This window comes from Haematobia irritans, chromosome 3 (genome assembly GCF_050003625.1).
Source record: "Haematobia irritans isolate KBUSLIRL chromosome 3, ASM5000362v1, whole genome shotgun sequence".
NCBI classification, from domain to species: domain Eukaryota; kingdom Metazoa; phylum Arthropoda; class Insecta; order Diptera; family Muscidae; genus Haematobia; species Haematobia irritans.
The window spans coordinates 89,241,920-89,267,008 of NC_134399.1; the positions used below are offsets into that span (position 1 = coordinate 89,241,920).

General features: G+C 33.7%; 1 protein-coding gene across 1 annotated transcript; it reads left to right on the plus strand.

The window, feature by feature from the left end:
- Nucleotides 1-24,769, plus strand: LOC142231051 (uncharacterized). The gene is made up of 6 exons (XM_075301670.1): nt 1-162; nt 3,793-3,959; nt 4,026-4,160; nt 6,843-7,367; nt 24,020-24,154; nt 24,231-24,769. The coding sequence occupies exons 1-6, from the start codon at nt 45-47 to the stop codon at nt 24,753-24,755; spliced, it is 1,605 nt and encodes a 534-aa protein (XP_075157785.1). The 5' UTR covers nt 1-44; the 3' UTR covers nt 24,756-24,769.
- The last annotated feature ends 320 nt before the right edge of the window (nt 24,770-25,089 follow it).

Genomic DNA, 25,089 nt, shown 5'->3' on the forward strand with positions numbered 1-25,089 from the left:
ACGTTATCTTTAAGGTTGTGAAACTTTGTGAGGCATCTTGGTTTATGAAAATGTCAAATATAATAAAGAATCGCAAACGATCTAAGCATATTCTTGATTTGACAATGGAAGAAAAGCAAAAGTTCTTAGATTCGTTCGATATAATTTTGTCAGATTGTGATGGTTAGTATTTTTATACACTTCTCGTCTACTGTGGTATAATAAGTTTGAGTATTCTGCAATTTAAGTGCGACATTCCTCAAACTTGGCACACATGACAAGCAACTAAAACATTTGGAAAACGGGTAGCGAACCTTGTTATTTTATTACAGTTTTTTTGTGTCTCGAGAAATTCAAATTTCTGTCACAAAAAATAGGTTTATTAGAAAGTTTTTATGTTTGTCGTAAATAAAAACGGTTTTATTCTAAAAGAAAAGTCGAATCAATTAATAGCAGTTATTTTCTGAAACGTGAATGGTTTTACATTGACAATATTTGTGGAACAAATGTAATGTAGTTTTATGCAATATCACACATCCTAACTGTACCCTCTCGAAATTCTATGAAATTTTTTAAACATTTCGTTTTTTTCTACTAATTATATCCGAGCAAAGTTTTCAATTATTTGATGACGAATATTTTTTATTTTATTAAATGTCCGCCCGTCCGTCAGTTGAAATCACGCTAAATTCCGAACGAAACAAGCTATCGACGGATGATATTGCGAATGGGCAATATCGGACCACTTTTAGGTAAGCCCACATTTTAACCCAAAACACAAAAATTTTTTGTTCTGATTCAATCACGAAATTAATTGATCCAATTAATTTTTAATTGAAATGTCCTCAATCACAGAAATGATAGTATCAATTAAAAAAATTATTTGAAGGTCAATTAAAAAATTAATTGATTCAATTAAAAAATTAATTGATTCAATTAAAAAATTAATTGATCCTATTAATTTTCGTGATTGATTTTTGTTTCAATTAAAAAATTTGTTTATTCAATTACATTTTTAATTGAATATTTTTTAAAACTCAATTAAAATTTTAATTGGAAAATTTTTCGTGAAATTATTTTCTGTGTACACCCAGAATTGGCTTGCGGAGCCTTTTAACTTAAAAAAGGTTAAAAAAATTTCATCCGATCCTGTTGAAATTTGGTACATGGTGTAAGTTATGGCCTCTAACACCCATGTAAAATTGCTCCATATCGGTGCATAACTATACATAGCCCCTTATATACCGATCATCGGATTTGCCTAAGGATCCTATTAGAGGAGCAAATTTAGTCCGATCCGGTTGAAATGTGGTATCTAACAACCATGCAAAAATTGATCCATTTCGGTCCATAATTATATATATACCCCATATATAACGATCCCCAGATTTGAATTCGGTAGCCTCTTCGAGGAGCAAATTTAATCCAATCAGGTTGAAATTTGGTATGGTGCGTTAGTATATGGGTTCTACCAAACGTGCAAAAATTGGTCCGTATTGGTCTATAATTATACATAGACCCCTTATAAACCGATTCCCAGATTTGGCTTTCGGAGTCTCTTGGAGGAGCAAATTTCATGCGATTCGGTTGAAATTTTGTACGTTGTGTTAGAATATAGACTTCAACAACCATGCAGAAATTGGTCCATATCGGTCCATAAATAATTATATATAGTACCCATATCAACCGATCCCCAGATTTGACCTTAAGAGCCTGTTGGAGGAGCAAATTTCATCCAATTCGATTACAATTTTTTACGTTGAGTTAGTATATGGCCTCTAACAAGCATGCATAAATTGTTTAATACAGGTCCATATTTATATATAGCCCCCATATCAACCGATACCCAGATTTGGCTTTCGGAGTCTCTTGGAGGAATTCCATCCGATTTGGTTGTGTTAGAATATATACTTCAACAACCATTGGGGGATATCGGTCCATAATTATATATAATCCCCATATATAAATTGGTTCATATCGCTTCGTAATTACACTGAAAAAAAAAAGCATACTCGGTTCCAAAGATTTTGTCTTTACTTTAAAGAATTTGGTATTGATTCCGAGCCAAAGAAGCGGAGAATACAAGTAAGGATACTTTTAAGACACAATTCTCTTTTAAATTTAGGTTTTGTGTACTTGCTTCTAGGAAGCAAATTTTAATTTTTCACTTTCTCAGCTTTTTTTCTTCATATGCTATCAAAGTCCTTTAAAAACGAGTTAACGGCAACTTTATTTTCCAAATTAGGACTCGACTTCCAGTAGAAATTATGCTATGTTTCAAGTAAAAACTTCTTTAAAATAAAGTTTTGAAAAACATGTCCTATATTTGAACGATTTTTTGCTTTGTAGTCAAGATGCAAAAAGACAACAAATTTAAAGACAATTTCATTAAATTTAAAGATTTTTTCTGAATTATTAAAGTCAAGTTGACCTTAGCCTATAAATTTTTTCTTTCATGTTAAGATACCAATTTTTAAGTCAAATCACTTAATTATAAGGACAATACGACTTCATTGAAAAGTTTATCGACTTTTGGACAAGGAAAAAAACTTTATTTTAGAGAAATGCGTCTTCTATGCTAAGCAAAATTTGTATTCGTATTTTAAAGACATTAAATCTTTGACCTCACGACAATATTTTTTTCAGTGTATTTATAGACTCCCCAATATGTACCGGTCAAGAACTGAATTATGTAGATATTTAATCTGCCTTCTTTGTCTAAAATATTCCCCATAAGTACTAGCAATCCATGGTGGAGGGTACATAAGAATCGGTGAAGTTACATACACTCAAAAAAAGTGAACTCTCTATTTCCTTAAAGCCAATTTAACTTTATTTTAGTTCATGAAATTATTATGTTTGGAGAAAATTTGCTCTACTCTAATAATTTTTTGTATACGTTAGTTAAATTAACTAAAACCGAGGAAAAAAATATAAACAAATGAAGGATAAAGATTAACTAAATTCGTGTCTTCCACAAATAGTTCAATATTTCTTTAAATTTGTAAATTATACTACAAATGCGTTCATCATGAACTTCGTATGTCACTAAAGACATTCTTGCAATTTTGAACTCCAATGTTTTCCTTGAAACTACAACATTTTCTTTAACAAATGAAAAAAACTTAATTATGTCTAATAAATTTGCTTGAATTTGTCGAAAAATATATACTTATTTTTATGACATCGGCGTGATGCCAGCGTTTGTTATACTGTTTAGTTAAAATTTTCTAAAAATATTCACAATTTTCTAAAATTAACCGAAATTTTTCTTCCTGGTGGGTTCACTGTTTTTTCAGTGTAGGATTGTAAATTTAATTTCTGTTAAATGACAGTTAAAGACTAACGCAGCCACATGAAAATGGCCGTAAGTCTTCAATTAACCTTTAACTGGTGTTCGTTTTTGTTTTTTGTATCATTATTACAGTTGTTGATTATAACACATTGTATCTAAAGAAAATAAAACAATATTTCGAAATATTATAAATATGTACTTTCAATAATTGACATGCACTTTATTTTACACGTCTTGTTTACAATACGCGTAAACGAGTGTGCGAAAATTTTACTACCGCGTGGACAGTTAAAGGTTAAAATCACCTTTTTAATTGGAACTATTTTGATGAGTATCACCTCAGCTGCTTTACTGATATATCTATCAGTATCATATCAACTGGGCATACTGGTTTATATCAGTTCCGATCAATGTCTTCTCTGTTTGCTTTATGAACGATTATTCGTTGTTTCATGAACATCCATTGAAAAATTTCCAACTTCACTTTTTCCATTATTTATATGCTCTTCTATTTCTAGGTGTTATATGGAACGTAGCTCAGCCTATTTCGAATACTGGCGAAGCAATAAATCTCCTTAAACAGAAAGGCAAATCTTTTAAGTTTGTCACGAACAATGATGGTATGAGATCTAATGATGACTACGTCAAAAAGGCGAGCGGTATTGGTGCTAGAAATATAATGAAGGTATTGAATTGAGTTATATATTCAATTTTATTTTTGTATTAAAAAAATATATTTTTTATTAAACAGAATGATTTTATATTGCCGTTTAAGGCATTTGCAAGACACTTTAAATTGAAGTATCCCAATGAGATATGCTACTGCATTGGAACTCGGATTTTTTCCCAATCTTTAAGCGAATGTGGTATCACTGTTAAAAATATAGTAAGTGATACACCTTAAGAAATTTAGATTTAACACGAACCTATATAGTTTTTAGGTTAATTTGCGACATAATTTCTAGAACAAATCTTAAATTCTCTTTAAGCGTTCAAGAAAATCACCTTATTGGTCAGGTGTGAGCCAAATCTGGATATTGATTTATACATTTCAACAAAAAAGTGAATCCTCTATTCCGCAAAGCAAATTTAATTCTATTGTAGTTAACCGAATAATTATGATTTGAGAAAGCTTCCTTGAATTTTTCCCAATTTTTCCCCCTACGTTAGTTAAATGAACTGAAACAAGTATATACGGCCGTAAGTTCGGCCAGGCCGAATCTTATGTACCCTCCACCATGGATTGCGTAGAAACTTCTACGAAAGACTGTCATCGACAATCGAATTACTTGGGTTGTGGTATCTTAAAACTGCTTAACATCGTTTTCTAAATTGTGAGTTAGTCCATACGTGGTATGTATAAGACAATACGTAGAGAGCCAGAATTGAAATATGGGGGTCGCTTATATGGGGGGGATCGATTTATCTGATGGCTATATATAACTATAGACCGATATGGACCTAGTTAGGCATGGTTGTTAACGGTCATATACTAGCACAATGTACCAAATTTCAACTGACTCGCATAAAATTTGCTCCTCCAAGAGGCTCCAAAACCAAATCTGGGGATCGGTTTATATGGGGGCTATATATGAATATGGACTACTATGAACCAATTCCTGCATTGTTGTTGGATACCATATACTAACTTCAGGTACCAAATTTCAATCGAATCGGATGAATTTTGCTCTTCCAAGAGGCTCCGGAGGTCAAATCAGGGGATCGGTTTATATAGGGCCTATATATAATTATGAACCGATTTCGACCAATTTTTGCAAGGGTGTTTGAGGCCATATATTAACACCACGTACCAAATTTCAACTGAATCAGATGAAATTTGGTCTTCCATGAGGCTCCGGAGGTCAAATCTGGTGATCGGTTTATATGGGGGCTATATATAATTAGGGACCGATGTGGACCAATTTTTGCATGATCATTAGAGACCATATATTAACACCATGTACCAAATTTCAGCCGGATCGGATGAAATTTGCTTCTTGGCTCCGCAAGCCAAATCGGGGGATCAGTTTATATGGGGGCTATATATAGTTATGGGCCGATGTGGACCAATTTTTGCATGGTTGTTAGAGACCATATACTAACACCATGTACCAAATTTCAGCCGGATCGGATGAAATTTGCTTCTCTTAGAGGATTCGCAACCCAAATTTGGGGGTCCGTTTATATGGGGGCTATACGTAAAAGTGGACCGAAGTGGACCAGTTTTTGCATGGTTGTTCGAGACCATATACTAACACCATGTACCAAGTTTCAGCCGGATCGGATGAAATTTGCTTCTCTTAGAGCATTCGCATGCCAAATATGGGGGTTCGTTTATATGGGGGCTATACGTAAAAGTGGACCGATATGGCCCATTTGCAATACCATACCGACCTACATCAATAACAACTACTTGTGCAAAGTTTCAAGTCGATAGCTTGTTTCGTTCGGAAGTTAGCGTGATTTCAACAGACGGACGGACGGACGGACATGCTCAGATCGACTCAGAATTTCACCACGACGCAGAATATATATACTTTATGGGGTCTTAGAGCAATATTTCGATGTGTTACAAACGAAATGACAAAGTTAATATACCCCCCATCCTATGGTGGAGGGTATAAAAAGGGGAAAATTATTCACAATTCGTGGCTCCCATAAAATAGTGAAGAATTTCTTAAAATTTTTAAATTTTTATATGGCACGAAAGACCAATATTTCAAATTACGATCATTATACCCTGCGCCACACTGTAGAACAGTTTCCCACCCATTATTCTTCATTTGTGTATAATTTTTTCCTCTGTTTCAGTTAATTTAGCTAACGTTGGCAAGAAATTATTAAAGCCATGGAAACTTTCTTAAGAAGTAATAATTCCATGAACTAAAATATAATTAAAGCGGCTTTAGTGAAATATAGGTTTAATTTTTGTAAGTGTATTGGTCTAAATCAAAACATGGAAAGATACATACCAGAGAACTGCAACCGGTGCCTTTTTTTCGTATTGCAATCTTACCCACAAAATGTCGGTGGCAGTGAGTAAGACACCAATTACAATGCGATTTTTTACATTGATACAAATGCGAGAATAAAAACACCAATAACAATGTTCATATGCAGTGTCTTGCAATCTTAAACCAATCGACATCGTAACAACGCTCGGTAAACTAAAAACGAGGTTGGCACTTAAGTGTGATTGCACTCAACAACAACAATTACTGGCAGTTGGTATTAGCTCAAGAGAATTGAGAGAGTGCCAAATAAGAGAATACCAAACTGCTGAGATATGGGTAACCAATTTGTGTGATTGCTTTACTACGGTGTTTTCGAGAGACCAACACTCATACTAACAAACATCGACAGTCGACGGTTGCATTGGATATTGGTGGTTGAAAATTTTTTTACCAATTGATGTTTTAAGATTGCAAATGTTGGTGTTTACTAAATACACTGGTCGGTTGCGGTAGATCGCAGCCGTTCTCTGATACATACGATACCGTACATAAACTTTAAAATTTAATTGCTAATTAATATAATATTACTAATTGTTAATTGTTTAAATTTACAGACACCCGGCTTCAATTTAACCCCTTACGAACTTAATGCAGCCGTAACACCAATTGACGATGCAAAAGTCATCGCCGTTAGTATTCACGTCAATATGACATTGCCTGAATTTGCCTTAATTCACCAATACCTGTGTAAAGACAATTGTGTTGTATGTATCAATGCTGTAGATGACCGTTTCCCAATATCAGATCGTTTAACTATGGTAGGACCTGGTCCATTTTTACAATCTCTATGTGAGATAACTGGAAATGTTTTGAAAGTGTTCGGTAAACCAAGTAATTTAATTGCCGAATATATGGTGGACGAATTTCGAATTGTGGATCGTAAGCGTGGAATATTTGTGGGTGGTAATCTTGTGGCAGATATAAAATTTGGAATCAATCAAGGATTTCAAACTTTATTTGTTCTGAGTGGAGCCAATAGTATGGAGGATATGATATTGCTACCGCCAGAGTGTCAACCCGATTATTATGCTAATGGTTTGGGTGATTTTGTGAAATTTTTCGATAACTTAAGGGAACATTAAAATAGAGAAATAAAAAAAAATAGTTTTATGAGAAAATAAAATGGCTTAGATATTACATTTTCATTAATTCAAGTTTCATTCAATATATTGCCTTTATCATGCTAATTAAATTCTAAGTCTAACATATTATTTTTCATGCATTTTCTCCGCGTGTGTGTTTCACATTATTCAGCAAAATTTTTATTCAAAAAATACAAATTGCAAAATTGTCTCTTGTTTCCTGTCAAGATGGAAAATTTTTTGGTCAAATTTACAAATTTTAAGAAATTCCGAAATATTTTGTGGGAAGTTCAATACTAGTAAAATTGTACTTTATTTATAACACTAAGAAAATATTGTCGTGAGTCCAAGAATATCATTAAAATACGAATGCGTTTTTTGCTTATCATAGAATGAATGAAATGTACTCCTCCAAGAGGTTCCGGAGGTCAAATGTGGGGATCAGTCTATTTGGGGGCTATATAAATTATTGACCGATATACACCAATTTTTTACCGATACACAACAATTTTTGGTTATGAAGGAACATATACTAACATCATATAACAAATTTTAACCGGATTGGATGAAATTTGTTCGTCCAAGAGATCCGCGAACAAATCCTGGGTGTCGAATCTGCCCAAAAAATGGGTCTAGAAGATGGATTTGTAACCCCAAGCATTCGTCCCATATTGTTAAAGAATGCATGCTACACACAACTAAAAAAGTATTACCTCACCCTTCGAAGAGCCCGGAAATAAATCTACTTGAAACCTGTGGACATATATGAAAATAAAGCTGAAGAACTTTAACATTTTAAGAAAAGAAACTCTCAAAAACGTCCTTATGACTATATGGAGCTCAATTCCCGTAGATTTGAAGAAAACCCTAACCCACTCAATGCCAAAGAGACTCAAAACAGTAGAAAACACTAAGAGCTATCATACAAAATATTAAAAATGCGCCACACTGTGGAACAGGGTATTATAAGTTATGTTTGCAACACCCAGAAGGAGACGAGATAGGCACATGGTGTCTTTGGCAAAAATGCTCAGGGTGGGCTCCTGAGTCAATATAGCCATGCCCGACTGTCCGTGAACACATTTTTGTAATCAAAGTCTAGGTCGCAGTTTTAGTCCAATCGACTTCAAATTTGGCACAAGTATGTGTTTGGCTCAGAAAAGAACCCTATTGATTTTGGAAGAAATCGCTTCAGATTTAGATATAGCTCCCATATATATATTTCGCCCGATATGGACTTATATGGTCCCAGAAGCCAGAGTTTTATCCTAATTTGCTTAAAATTTTGCACAAGAAGAACAATTAGTACTATAGTCAAGTGTAATAAATTTTATTGAAATCGGTTCAGATTTAGATATAGCTCCCATATATATCTTTCGTCCGATATGGACTAATACGATACAAGAAGCCAGAGTTTTACCCTAATTTGCGTAAAATTTTGCACTAGGAGTACAATTAGTAGTGTAGTCAAGTGTGTCAAATTTTATTGAAATCGGTTCAGATTTAGATATGGCTCCCATATATATCGTTCGCCCGATTTACACCCATATGACCACAGTGGCCAATCTTTTACTCCGATTTAATTGAAATTTTGCACAGGGAGTAGAATTAGCATTGTAGCTATGCATGCCAAATTTGGTTGAAATCGGTTCAGATTTAGATATATCTCCCATATATAGCTTTCGCCCGATTTACACTCATATGACCACAGAGGCTAATTTTTAACTCCGATTTACTTGAAATTTTATACAGGGAGTAGAATTAGCATTGTAGCTATGCGTGCGAAATTTGGTTGAAATCGGTTCAGATTTAGATATAGCTCCCATATTTATGTTTTTCTGATTTCGACAAAAATGGTCAAAATACCAACATTTTCCTTGTAAAATCGCCACTACTTAGTCGAAAAGTTGTAAAAATGACTCTAATTTTCCTAAACTTCTAATACATATATTTCGAGCAATAAATCATAAATAAACTTTTGAGAAGTTTCCTTACAATTGCTTCAGATTTAAATGTTTCCCATATCAATCCATTTTTACTAACATTGTGTTCCACCCTGGTTTATTAGCCAACTTAAATTTTGAGTCTATAGATTTTCTAAAAGTCTATCAAATTCTGTCCAGATCGAGTGATATTTAAATGTATGTATTTGGGACAAACCTTTATATATAGCCCCCAACATATTTGACGGATGTGATATGGTATCGAAAATTTAGATGTACAAAGTGGTGCAGGGTATAATATAGTCGGCCCCGCCCGACTTTAGACTTTTCTTACTTGTTTTTATTTATTTTTAGTGTACAAGTCTTTTTGGCCCGTCCCGGCCGATTTTTTGTGGTATTTATTTGTACGAATCAATTTATGAATCAATTTTTATACCCTCCATCATAGGATGGGGGTATATTAACTTTTTCATTCCGTTTGTAACACATCGAAATATTGCTCTAAGACCCCATAAAGTATATATATTCTGGGTCGTGGTGAAATTCTGAGTCGATCTAAGCATGTCCGTCCGCCCGTCCGTCCGTCCGTCCGTCTGTTGAAATCACGCTAACTTCCGAACGAAACAAGCTATCGACTTGAAACTTGGCACAAGTAGTTGTTATCGATGTGGGTCGGATGGTATTGAAAATGGGCCATATCGGTCCACTTTTACGTATAGCCCCCATATAAAGGGACCCTCAGATTTGGCTTGTGGAGCCTCTAACAGAAGCATATTTCATCCGATCCGGCTGAAATTTGGTACATGGTGTTGGTATATGGTCTCTAACAACCATGCAAAAATTGGTCCATATCGGTCCATAATTATACATAGCCCCCACATAAACCGATCCCCAGATTTGGCTTGTGGCGCACATATAAACCGATCTCCAGATTTGGTTTGCGAAGCCTCAAAGATAAGCAAATTGCATCCGATCCGGCTGAAATTTGGTACATGGTATTGGTTATGGTCTCTAGCAACCGTGCAAAAATTGGTCCACATCGGTCCATACTTATATATAGCGCACATATAAACCGATCCCCAGATTTGGGTTGCGGAGCCTCTAAGAGAAGCAAATTTCATCCGATCCGGCTGAAATTTGGTATATGGTATTGGTATATGGTCTCTAGCAACCGTGCAAAAATTGGTCCATATCGGTCCATAATTATATATAGCCCCCATATAAAACGTTCTTCAGATGTGACCTCCGGAGCCTCTTGGAGGAGCAAAATTCATCCGATCCGGTTCAAATTAGGAACGTGGTGTTAGTATATGGTCGCTAACAACCATACCAAAATTAGTCCAATCACACAAAAATTGGTCCATATTGGTTCATAATCATGGTTGCCACTAGAGCCAAAAATAATCTACCAAAATTTTATTTCTATAGAAAATTTTGTCAAAATTTTATTTCTAGATAAAATTTTGTTAAAATTTTATTCGGTTCATAATAAAATTTTCATCATTGTCAAAATTTTATTTCTATAGAAAATTTTGTTCAAATTTTATTCGGTTCATAATCATGGTTGCCACTCGAGCCAAAAATAATCTACCAAGATTTTATTTCTATAGAAAATTTTGTCAAAAGTTTATTTCTATAGAAAATTTTGTTAAAATTTTATTTCTGTAGACATTTTTGTCAAAATTTTCTTTCTGTAGAAAATTTTGTGAAAATTTTTATTTCTATAGAAAATTTTATTTCTATAGAAAATTTTGTTAAAATTGTATTTCTGTAGAAAATTTTGTCAAAATGTTATGTCTACTTTGTCAAACTGAATTATATACGTATTGGATCGATCTTTTTTGATTTAATATATACCACGTATGGACTTACATACAATTTAGAAGATGGTGCTAGGAGGTTTTAAGATACCTTGCCATCGGCAAGCGTTACCGCAACTTAAGTAATTCGATTGTGGGTGGCAGTGTTTAGAAGAAGTTTCTACGCAATCCATGATGGAGGGTACATAAGCTTCGGCCTGGCCGAACTTACGGCCGTATATACTTGTTTATTTGGTTTTTTTTTAGCAAAGAATTTTTGCCACTTTGGCCAATCATATTAATCGCAAAAAATCATCAAGTGCAATTTTCATCTTTTGATATCAAATACATTGTGTTTAGAATAATGTGTATCACTATACACACATTTAAATAAAATAAAATATTTAACTTGGAAGGAATTGATGTTTAATTCGGTCATGAGTATTCTTAAGGTTGGGCAACATAACCGAATGATGAGGGTAACCACAACGGATGTCGTCGGCAGACCTAACCAACACAGTATGTAATATTAGTTGTGTCGACCGAATCATTCGGATGACACTACTGCAAACTGATAGTGGCTGTAACTGCCAAAAGGAGGTTGGCAATAAATTTTGTTGTCACAATCAATCTGTATTCTCTGTGTATTTAGTTCCCTAAACAGAAATAAATCTGAATTAATGTTCTTGTAGCCCGGATCTCACTTTATGTATATCTATATATGATGGATACGAAGTTACCAGTGGTTCAATCCGCGTTGCCAGTTCAATTGACAATCCTTCTGTAGGCAACATGCTTAAAGGGAATGTTTATATTCATTGATATTAATATTTAGATACATACGAGTAATATTTTTATGTATTCCCATCAATCTAAAATGAATATATTTAAAACAAATAGAATATTTTGAGGAAACAACAATAATTTCCAATACGCCCAGCGGCGTAGTTCATGTGCTTGGAAGGCCTTTTTCCAGGCCTGTATAGGCATTACAGAGGCCTGCTTAGGACATTACACCTTCCTTTCCATTTAACATAGGGTGAGATTGGAGGGCAAGGCCTTATTTGTAGCTTCCATAAAATACCCTTCACCAGCCCTCCAAAAAGAAGGAGGCTTACAGGAGTGTATATAAAACACCTACATAATTACTGATAATATAACTACTTCTCACGTCCTTCCTATTGTAGGCATGTTGTAGCGCTAAACGGGTTCTCGTTTAGGAAGGCCTTCCATACACATTCCCAAAATAATGCCTTTATGATAAATAAATAATCCGGTATTAAATTTTTATGCTTTTGTTTCAAATTTATTTATTTTTAACATTACAAAAGATTAGCGTTCAGAGATATATAAAAACATAAAGAAAATGTCAAGTCACTCCCCAAGATATCACTATATTTTATTCGTCTGGGCTCTATATTCTTTCTGCGTTTCGGTAAATTTATTGTCAAGATCTGAAAGAACTAAAATGCATTAAAAAATGAAAATAATAAAATAAAATTAAAGACTTACCGTTAGAGTATTATACTTAAGGTTACTATCGCAAATGCGAAACACTTTATAATTTGGAAGACGTACGTACTTTACCAGATCAATAATTCAACTAACGAATAGCATGTACTGGCGTACGCTAAATTATTATCCACATGGCATTAATGAAAATATTTTCTGACATAAATAGTTATAAATTTCAAATGTTGCTATGTTTCATTTTTGTTTTTGTTTGGGGGTAGAAAATGTTAAAATACAATTCCTCTAACATACACGAAATCCTACGCATTCCTAATAGCTTATTTTTGGAAGTGGAAAGCAATGTAATTACATGTCTATTCATTTCTATTTGTAAGTCGGGGATTGTCATAATATGAAATAACCGTTTGACTTCCAAAGGCATTACAAATACATTCTAATTATAAATTAATAGGAATGTAAACAATTTTAAAGCTCTCTTTTAAACGAGAGCACAAGACATCTCTCTTGCTACATAATTTTAACACCCATGCCATACAACTTGCTATAAAGAAGGCAGAGAGAATGTCCGTGTGCATAAAATGAAAAAAGTAAATGAAACGCAATGCTTAAATACAGGTCTGATTTTAGAAGGCTTCCGATGAATGTAAAATCAGTACACATGCATGCCTTATAAACACAACTCCTTCCAATTTAAGGCATTTAACATGCCTGAATTTGCAAGGTCCTTCTCGGTTCCGCCGCTGGGAATATTTTCTGTCATAATATGAAATAACCACTTGACTTCCAAAGGCATTACAAATGCATTCTAATTATAAATGAATAGGGATGTAAACAATTTTAAAGCTCTCTTTTAAACGAGAGCACAAGACAACTCTCTCGCTACATTATTTTAACACCCATGCTATACAACTTCTATAAAGAAGGCAAAGAGAATGTCTGGGTGTATAAAATGAAAAAGTAAATGAAACGCAATGCTTAATTACAGGTCTGATTTTAGAATGCCTACGATGAATGTAAAATCAGTACACATGCATGTCTTATAAACACAACTCCTTCCAATTTAAGGCATTTAACATGCCTGAATTTGTAAGGTCCTTCTCGATTCCGCCGCTGGGCGGTTATGGGTGCTATTTAGTTTGGGTGATACAGCCAAATGAGAAGTAGCATATATATACATTAAAATATTGAATAAAGGAATACACTCAAGCACATTATCAAAGACAATTTTATGTTGCGAACGAAATTTTATAACTTCAATGAAACTTTTTCGTAATTTCAAAGAATATTTAATAAAGAATTTTTCATAAAATTAACTAAGATAATTCTTTCGGTGTATAGAAACCACTTATTGATTGATTTATATAAATATAATTACGAACCGATACAAATGGATGGTAGATAGAGACCATATATTTACATCGCATACTCCATAAGGCTCAAGAAGTTTTGTGCACACCATCTTATGGTGAAGTGACAGCAAAGTCGAAATAAAGTAAAATTTTTTATTCAAATTGAATTCAGTTAATATTTTTCTTTTATGATTAATGTCATATTTATGTTTTTAATTCTTTTTATTGGGTTATATTTGGACAAGTTTTTAAAACATGCAAATAAAACAAATTTATTTCATCGTATCTTGGACGTTTCAATGAACAATTGTAATATAAAGAACAACAAGTAGGTACGGCCGTAAGTTCGGCCAGGCCGAATCTTATGTACCCTCCACCATGGATTGCGTACACCCTCAAAAAAATCGATTCTTTAACATATGTTCCAATCATATTTTGCTGGAAGCACATATATTATTGGATACTGCCGAAGCATTAATATGTTTGTTTTATGTGAACATATTATATGTTTGGAAGCATTTTGAGCCCAAAAAATAGTATATGCTTGGAAGATTTTTCCCCAAAGAAGATTGTGCTCATTCCCTCGCATAATTTTCACTTCCACGAAATTTTTTAGTTCTTGTCACCTTTTGCTGTAATACAAATAATGTTGAAGAAATTATTCACTTTTATAAATTTTTTAAATTTTACCTTTCGCCTGCACGGAGAATCGAACCGAGGACCATACAGTTTGTAAACCAACACACTATCCACTGGGCTACGTAGCTGTTATAGTCACCAGTAGATAATTATCGTTATAAGTTACATTTATATAGCATAGTTTGCAGCGCCCACGAGCCTATGCAAACATAACATTATTTAACAGAAACATACATTTGTTTGCCACGTGGAGCAGTGGTTAGCCTGTCTGCCTTGCATGCAAAGGGTCGTGGGTTCAATCCCTACTCCGACCGAACACTTTGTTTTAATTTACACATTTATATTTATACAATATTAAATTTTTATAATGAAACTTCGAAATGTGGGTTATTAAAGATTTATAGTCAGTAACAGTGCTTGATATAAACAAAATTGACTGATATTTGGATAAAATATTATTTTCTTATTGCAAAAATAACAATTTTGTAACAAAAACTGTTGGAAGGAATTCAAAAACTCTAACAAACGAAGAACGTGGAGTCGAGTATAAACATACATATATAATTTTATAATATAAACATAAATTTATTTATGCGTGAACAGTTTTTTTACTAGCATTTAACACCATCGCTCTAAAATGCATTTTATTTTTCTTTAATAATTCATTTTAAAGAAAATATTTTTTTTTAATTGTTTTAGTTGAAAAACTCGAACTTAATGCCCGCTTTTATATTTGAAGGTGTCCGTCAAATATAAAAGCGTGGACTACTTATTAATAAGGAGGAACTAAACTTTGTTTTTATACATTTTACTGTGTAATTTTTCACTATTTCCTCCTTATTTTATTTTACTGTCCCAACTCTAGAAAGAGTATAGTGCCCTTTCGTTATTTTTATGAAGACCCCTGATTTCTTTTAACGAAAAATTGTGCCCATAATGCCAAAATGATAAACAAAACACATGTCCACACATACATAAAATGCTGCTCTCAAGGCGAAAACATTTGCTGTTTGTTTTTCAAATCTCTATTCTCTCGGTTCCGAATGTCTATTCTCTTTATTCAAATTAAATAATATTTAGACTTAAGCATATCAAATTTTTGGCCTGATCATAAAACAGTTTTCCGAAACAACATACAAGCGGAAACACAGAAATTGTTGTCTTTTGATTCTTTCGCTGTGTTATGTTGATATCTTTCGTCAACTCTCCCGGTTTCCATCTCTATTTCTTTCTCTATACTCTCTCTGTCGCTTTGAATAAAATATCACAACATATGTATGTTTAGTCGAAATTTGTAAATTTATATATGTTTGCATTCACACATATGATTTTTATGAAACATTAATGCCCCAAACATAATATATTCTAACATATTAGCATAGATGTCCCAAACATTTAGTGTTAGTTTAGGAACATTACATGTTTGCACTTAAATATATTGTGTTTCAAAATTGTGCCCGAAACACATTTTGTTTATATCGGAACATATGAAAAACATATTTTTCTAACAGTGTAGAAACTTCTACGAAAGACTGTCATCCACAATCGAATTAATTGGGTTGTGGTATCTTAAAACTTCTTAACATCGTTTTCTAAATTGTTAGTTAGTCCATAAGTGGTATATATTAGGCAAAAAAGGTATGTATAGGTAAGTCTACAAATAATTACGAATCGATATGGACTTTTGCACGGTACGTAGAGAGCCAGAATTGAAATGTGGGGGTCGCTTATATGTGGGCTATATACAATTATGAACTTGATATGGAGCAATTTTTGTGTGACTGGGGATCGATTTATCTGAGGGCAATATATAACTATAGACCGATATGGACCTAGTTAGGCATGGTTGTTAACGGCCATATACTAGCACAATTTACCAAATTTCAACTGACTCGGATGAAATTTGCTTCTCCAAGTTGCTCCAAAACCAGTTTATATGGCGGCTATATATGGTTATGGACTGATATGGACCACTTATGGCATGGTTGTTAAATAACATACACTACCACCACGTACCAAATTTCAACCAGATCGGATGAATTTTGCTTCTACGAAAGGCACCGGAAGTCAAATCTGGGGATCGGTTTATATGGGTGCTATATATATTTATGGACCGATGTCGACCAATTTTTGCATTGGTGTTTGAGGCCATATATTAACACCACGTACTAAATTTCAACTGAATCAGATGAATTTTGTTCTTCCAAGTGGCTCCGCAAGCCAAATCCGCAAGCCAAAATGGGGGCTATATATAATTATTGACCGATATGGACCAATTTTTGCATAGTTGTTAGAGACTTATACCAACACCGTGTACCAAATTTCAGCCGGATCGGATGAAATTTGCTTCTCTTACACGCAGAGAAGAAACATGATTGTCACAATCATATTCGAAGAGCAAAATAATATGATAGGAGCTATTTTTGCGGCGACTATGTAACATTTTAAACTGCAACCATGTTGGATCAGTGAACATGGTTCCAAGAAAAATATAATTGTCCTCATCTAAAATGTTATTATATTGATAAAAAGAATTTTGTTTGAATGAAAATACAATGGTCACGATTTAAAATGTTATGGTATTCATTCAAAATGTTTTTCTTCTAGTTAAAAGAACATGGTCACAACCTAAAATGTTTTGATCTTTATGAAAAAACTTTTTTCATCGTCGAAAAAAGGACACCACTTGAGAAAAGAAAACACAAAATTAACTTTATTTATTTGTTTTTATTTATTTATAAACTAATTCATTGTTTGTTTGCATTTATAATGTCGTGCAAGCAAACATCACATATTTTTACACACACTTTTTTATTTCAATTTCAACAATAAGTAATAATTCCATATTTACATCGTGTGCCCATCAAATGTACAAACGCAGACATCATGTAACTGCAAATAAAAATAAATGATCCATATAGCAAAATTCAGAACAAAAAACAGGTATATTTTTCAATTACACTTTCCTTTTTTGTGTTCACATAAAACCATGTGCCACTTATGAATAAATAAATTAACACAAAACACAGTAAATCCGTATTCTCCGTCCATTCCAAGAAACAATCAACACGTGACTGACGCGCAAAATGAAAATCGTGTGTACCTGCTCAATGTTTTTATAAAATTCTTTTCGCTGCAAAAAAGTTAAAAAATGAAATGGTCACGAAAAAAATGTAAATGGTCTTTATGGCCATGTAATGGTTCTAGACATATCTATACTTAACCTATAAAAATACTTTTTTCCCTGTAAAAAAGTAAAAAATATTGAATGGTCAGGTACATGATTTTCCCGACCATTTAATGGTCTCAAATTCTATCATTTAAATGATAGAACATGTTTGCGGTATTTGAGAACCATTCAAATGCTTATTGCCACCACACATTTTTCTCCGCTCGAAAACTATTTTTACAAAGACAAAATACATGGTTTTCGCGGCAATTACATGCTCTAGATAAGCATTAAATGGATGCGGCAACCATGTCCAAACATGGTTTTTCTGTGCGTGTAGAGGCTCCGCAAGCCAAATCTGGGGATCGGTTTATATAGGCGCTATATATAATTATGGACCGATATGGTCCAATTTTTGCATGGTTGTTAGAGACTATATACCAACACCATGTACCAAATTTCAGCCGGATCGGATGAAATTTGCTTCTCTTAGAGGCTCCGCAATCCAAATCGGGGGATCGGTTTATATGGGGGCTATATATAATTATGGACCGATGTGGACCAATTTTTGCATGGTTGTTAAAGACCGTATACTAACAGCATGTACCAAATTTCAACCGGATCGGATGAAATTTGCTTCTCTTAGAGACTCCGCAAACCAAATCGGGGGATGAAACGTGCTTCTCTTAGAGGATCGGCAAGACAAATTTGGGGGTCCGTTTATATGGAGGCTATACGTGAAAGTGGCCCGATATGGCCCATTTGCAATACCATCCGACCGACATCAATAACAACTACTTGTGCCAAGTTTCAAGTCGATAGCTTCGGAAGTTAGCGTGATTTCAACAGACGGACGGACGGACATGCTCAGATCGACTCTGAATTTAACTACGACCCAGAATATATATATATATATATATATATATATATATATATATATATATATATATATATATATATATATATATATATATATATATATATATATATATATATATATATATATATATATATATATATATATATATATATATATATATATATATATATATATATATATATATATATATATATATATATATAAATTATTTGTCAATAAAACTCTATTGATGAAGTCGGAAAAAATCCGACGAAACATCTAGGAATAATTTTTGTTATTTGCATCTTTTAAAAACTGGACCAAAAACAGCCCAACAAAAATAATTATAAACATAAGAATTAATTTAAAATTTTAAATGAATTGTTTGTTTACCAAAAAACCAAAAAAAATACATAGAAGAGTGTTTGAATTTCGAACCTCATAGCGACAGAACTTCAACGAAAGCAAAGTCGAAATAAAATAAATTATAATTAATTAAAATGTTTAAAAAATGAATGCGAATGTATATGCCTTTTGTCTAAATCGATGACATGTTATTAACATTTAGGTATTGTGAACTATTTCTAGCCATTAGTTTAAGCTAACATTTTGCAAGACAAAGAAGTACTTTTACTAAAAATGACTGACAGGTGTGAGAACATTCGAAAGAAGTCCAAACATATTTTGGACTTGACATATAGCGAAAAAATTGAATTTCTACAATCATTCGACATTGTTATAACAGATTGTGATGCGTTGCTACTTGTGGGAAAAATTATTGATTGAATTCAAAGTTATTTCATAAGAAACTATGTTATCGCATCAATGGTAAGGAATATATTTTCTAACGAAGTGTTCCGCAAATTTGGGATACGACTTCTTTGAAATGAAGGTATGTTGAGGAAGAAAACCAACTTTAGGTGCTTTTTCGTGAAACTGAAAATCAAATAGAGACGAATCGTTAATCTAGAAATAATCTAATGCCGATTTTGTTACTGCTAAAAGCGTTGCCCCACACTGAAAAATATATTGACCTAATATGTAACATAATTTTTAGGATATTTACGCAACATTAAGGACAATTTTTTTCAAAATGAAGAATTTTTAATTAAAATAAAGTTAATAAACTTTGCTTTAAAATTTTTGTTGTAATATTTAGGACACAAGTCTTTGAAAAGTTAAATGTCTTCACACTAAGCTAAATTATCTTTAAAGTAAAGAAGAATATTTTTGATTAAAAAGTAAAAATATGAACAGAGATATTGAATATGGGGGTCAACTTAAAGTTGTTTTTATACCCTAAACCATGTAGTAGGGGTCAGGGTATATTGACTTTGATCTGGAAAAATGTGCCTATCAGAAAAAATTGATTTTATACCCTATAAAATATATACCAATCGACTCAGAATCACCTCCTGAATTGATCTAGTTCTTGGTGTCCGTCTGTCCATGCATTTATTAGTTGTTCGCAGCATTCCGATTTTCATGAAATTTGGTACATGGCGTTTTTTTTTTTTTTTTTTTGGCACAAGAACCAACACTATTGAATTTGGAAAAAAAATTGGATCACATTTAGATATAGGCCCCATATATATGTATCGCCCGATTTCAACAAATAGCGTCGTATTGCGCTTATCTACTAACCGATCGTCAAATTAAGCACAAAGGTGCACTGAAAAAAATATTGTCGTGAGGTCAAAGATTTCATGTCTAAAATACGAATACAAATTTTGCTTAGCATAGAGGACGCATTTCTCTAAAATAAAGTTATTTTCCTTGTCCAAAAGTCGATAAACTTTTCAATGAAGTCGTATTGTCCTTATAATTAAGTGATTTGACTTAAAAATGGCTATCTTAACACGAAAGAAAAACAATTTATAGTCTAAGGTCAACTTGACTTTAACAATTCAGAAAAATTCTTTAAATTTAATGAAATTGTCTTTAAATTTGTTGTCTTTTTGCATCTTGACTACAAAGCAAAAAATCGTTCAAATATAGGACATGTTTTTCAAAACTTTATTTTAAAGAAGTTTTTTACTTGAAACATAGCATAATTTCTACTGGAAGTCGAGTCTTAATTTGGAAAATAAAGTTGCCGTTAACTCGTTTTTAAAGGTCTTTGATAGCATATGGAGAAAAAAAGCTGAGAAAGCGAAAAATTAAAATTTGCTTCCTAGAAGCAAGTACAAAAAACCTAAATTTAAAAGAGAATTGTGTCTTAAAAGTATCCTTACTTGTATTCCCCGCTTTTTTGGCTCGGAATCAATACCCAATTTTTTAAAGTAAAGACAAAATCTTTGGAACCGAGTATACTTGTTTTTCAGTGTGTGCAATATTTCATCCAAATCCGTTTATATTTAAATATAACAGGTTGGCTGATAAGTCCCCGGTCTAACAAAGAAAAACACATTTTTTTTGTCAAAATTCGTTTTTATTATTCAACATAGTTCCCTTCAAGAGGAACAACGATAATAACGACCTTCCAATTTTTTGATATCATTTTGGTAGTACTCCTTCGGTTTTGCCTCAAAATAGGCCTCAGTTTCGGCGATCACCTCTTCATTGCAGCCAAATTTTTTCCCTGTGAGCATCCTTTTGAGGTCTGAGAACAAGAAAAAGTAGCAGGGGCCAGATCTGGAGAATACGGTGGGTGGGGAAGCAAACCGACGCCCAATTCATGAATTTTTGCCATCGTTCTCAATGACTTGTGGCACGGTGCGTTGTCTTGGTGGAACGACACATTTTTCTTCTTCATATGGGGCCGTTTTGCCGAGATTTCGACCTTCAAACGCTCCAATAACGCCATATAATAGTCACTGTTGATGGTTTTTCCCTTCTCAATATAATCGATAAAAATTATTCCATGCGCATCCCAAAAAACAGAAGCCATTACTTTGCCAACGGACTTTTGAGTCTTTCCACGATTCGGAGACGGTTCACCGGTGGCTGTCCACTCAGCCGACTGTCGATTGGACTCAGAAGTGTAGTGATGGAGCCATGTTTCATCCATTGTCACATATCGACGGAAAAACTCGGGTGTATTACGAGTTAACAGCTGCAAACACCGCTCAGAATCATCAACACGTTGTTGTTTTTGGTCAAATGTGAGCTCGCGCGGCACCCATTTTGTACAGAACTTCCGCATATCCAAATATTGATGAATGATATGACCAACACGTTCCTTTGATATCTTTCAGGCCTCTGCTATCTCGATGAACTTCATTTTACGGTCATTCAAAATCATTTTGTGCTTTTTTTGATGTTTTCGTCGGTAACCACCTCTTTCGGGCGTCCACTGCGTTCACCGTCCTCCGTGCTCATTTCACCACGCTTGAATTTTGCATACAAATCAATTATTGTTGATTTCCCTGGGGCAGAGTCCGGAAACTCATTATCAAGCCAAGTTTTTGCTTTCACCGTACTTTTTCCCTTCAGAAAACAGTATTTTATCAAAACACGAAATTCCTTTTTTTTCATTTTTTTCACAATAACAAAAGTTGCTTCACAAAAGACGCTCTATCTCACAAACTAATTGACTTACAGACGTCAAATTTTGACACGAATCATTTGAAGGTTGGTACTATATAAAAATAATATGCATTTAATACTAGCGACGCCATCTATGTGTCACACCGGGGACTTATCAGCCAACCTGTTAGATCCTATATATAAGTATCGCTCTTTTTCCCAAATTTGGCCTCTATTTTTAACCAATGTTACTCAAATTTTAATGCATTAGCCGATCTTATATAATTAAGCGAATATCTTTTATTATTTGGAATTTTAAACTGACGTTTAGTTTTACGTGAAAAGCTTTCTCGAAAAAAGAATGCAATTTTGATATATCCTAATTTTAATTTTATAGAGCCTAAACTGAAAGCTAGATAATTCCTTGTCTTTACTTTAAACAAGTCGCATCTTTAGTTCGGGTGAACGATCATGGTTAGATCATCTTAGAATTTCACCCTGATCAAGAATGTATGTTCTTGATACGGGGTGTTACAAATCGAATGGAAAACTTATTATACTCTCATCTCATCAACAACAAAAAAGCAAAAAAGGGTCGCCAAAAAAGTAGTTGGATCCGGAAGTGGTGCAAAATTGGCGCAGAAGCGATGAATTTAACATGGGCTTGTCATAGGACAGATGTCCACCATTTCAACAGCAGTTGCACTGAATTTGCATCACTTCTTTGCACCAAACAGGTGATTTTCACTACTTTTTTGGCGACTCTTTTTTTGCTGGGTATGTATAGGTAAGCCTACAAATAATTGCGAACCGATATGGACTTTTGTACGGTACTTAGAGAGCCAGAATTGAAATATGGGGTCGCTTATGTGGGGCTATCTATATACACTTTTGAACTTGATATGGACCAATTTTTGTGTGATTGGGGATCGATTTATCTGAGGGCTATATATAACTATAGACCAATATGGACCTAGTTAGGCACGGTTGTTAACGTCCATATACTAGCAAAATGTACCAATTTTCAACTGACTCGAATGAAATTTGCTCCTCGAAGAGGCTCCAAAACCAAATCTGGGGATCGGTTTATATGAGGGCTATGTATGATTATGGACCGATATGAACCAATTTGGGCATGTTGTTAAATATCATATACTAACACCACGTACCATATTTCAACTGAATCGGATGAATTTTGTACTCCAAGGGGCTCCGGAGGTCAAATCTGGGGATCGGTTTGTGTGGGGGCTATATATAATTATGGACCGATATGGACCAATTCCTGCATGGTGGTTAGAGACCATATACTAACACCATGTACCAAATTTCAGCCGGATCGGATGAAATGTGCTTCTCTTAGACGCTCCGCAAGTCAAATCTAGGGATCAGTTTATATATAATTATGGACCTATGTGGACCAATTTTTTCATAGTTGTTAGAGACCATATACTTAGTTAGCGTGATTATGGGGTCTTAGAACAATATTTCGATGTGTTATAAACGGAATGACAAAGTATATCTTATGGTGGTAAGTATAAGAAGACAACAAAAATATAATTCCGTCTTAAACGAATCGTTAGTGCATTTTTCAGTTTCTCTAGGTCGCAATCGATACCAAACCCATTAGCATAAGGACAACCTCTTTGGAACTGGGTCAGGCATTAATCGATAAATGTTGAATATGAATTTCTTTTCAGGTGTCCTTTGGAGATTTTCCGGACCAATTCCTAATGTTGGCGATGCTATAAATCTTTTGAAAGCAGCCGGAAAACAATTTAAATTTGCTAGTGGAAATAACGCGAGATCCGATCAGGAGTATGTGGATAACTTGACTAAACTTGGTGCAAAAACATTGTTAAAGTATGGAATTGCCTTATATATGAGTGAACTCATTTTTGAAACCCCTTGCTTTATCTAACTCTACCTTTTTCCCATCTTTCTTGTACACAGGAAGATTTTTTGATACCCTATAAAGCTATTGCAAAATATGTGAAATCAAACTTTCCTGGTGAAATTTGTTACTGTTTAAGTTCTGAGACATTTCAAAAATCTCTCCAAGGCTTGGGTTTAAAAACGATAAATGCGGTATGTATGTGAAATTGTGTTTATTCTATATTTCAAGCCATGTCATCATAACTGTATTTAAATATTATCATTACAGTCACCTCCATTCGATACAACATTTCAAACTCTTGCTCGAGCCACTACACCTTCGCTAAATGCTAAAGTGGTCATCTTCGATTTTCATTTACAAACAACATGGCTTGAAATGGCTGTGGTCCATCAGTATATGGAGAAAAAGGATTGCGCGGTGTTTGTCAATGAATTGGATGACCGTGCTCCAATTTCCGAAGATCTTATTCTTTTGGGGCCAGGTCATTTTATAAACTCTATTGTCAGTAGTCGTGGCAAGGAGATGATAGTGGTTGGTAAACCCGGTGAAATTATGGGAGAATTTTTGGTAAATGAATTTCCCAATGTTGAACGAAATCGAAGATTATTTTTCGGTGACAATCTGTTTGTTGATGTGAAATTTGCCATAGAATATGGGTTTCAGTCGCTGTTGGTTTTAAGTGGTGCCCACACAAAAGAGGATATGCTCCAGCAACCCTATGAATTCCAACCTGATTATTATGCCGATACATTGGGTGATTTTGTTGAGTTTTTCAAAGATGTTAATATATGAAAAAAAATGAAAAATTGGTTTTGTTGTTTTCGTTCAGTCGTTTTATTTTTAAATGCATTTATTATCAGTGATGAGCATTTAGACTGATTGTCTGTACGAAGTACACATAGTGTACCGTAGTACATTTAATGATATAATGGCTTATTTAAAGGGTGGTTAAATTGTAAGGGCCGATGTTGAATATGAACCACACCTAAACGCCTAGTTTTTTCCAAATTTTATTTGACATTTCTCTATTTCAGACTAACTCAATTTGAATTTGAATTTGAACCACACTTAAACGCCTAGTTTTTTCCGAATTTTATTTGACATTTCTCTATTTCAGACTTACCAT

Bases quoted from the DNA above. Each gene is read 5' to 3' on its own strand.
- LOC142231051 (XM_075301670.1), top strand. From the start codon at position 45: ATGAAAATGTCAAATATAATAAAGAATCGCAAACGATCTAAGCATATT. The intron at 163-3,792 runs GTTAGTATTTTT...TTCTATTTCTAG, and splicing joins AATTTTGTCAGATTGTGATG to GTGTTATATGGAACGTAGCT. The intron at 3,960-4,025 runs GTATTGAATTGA...TTTATTAAACAG, and splicing joins GTGCTAGAAATATAATGAAG to AATGATTTTATATTGCCGTT.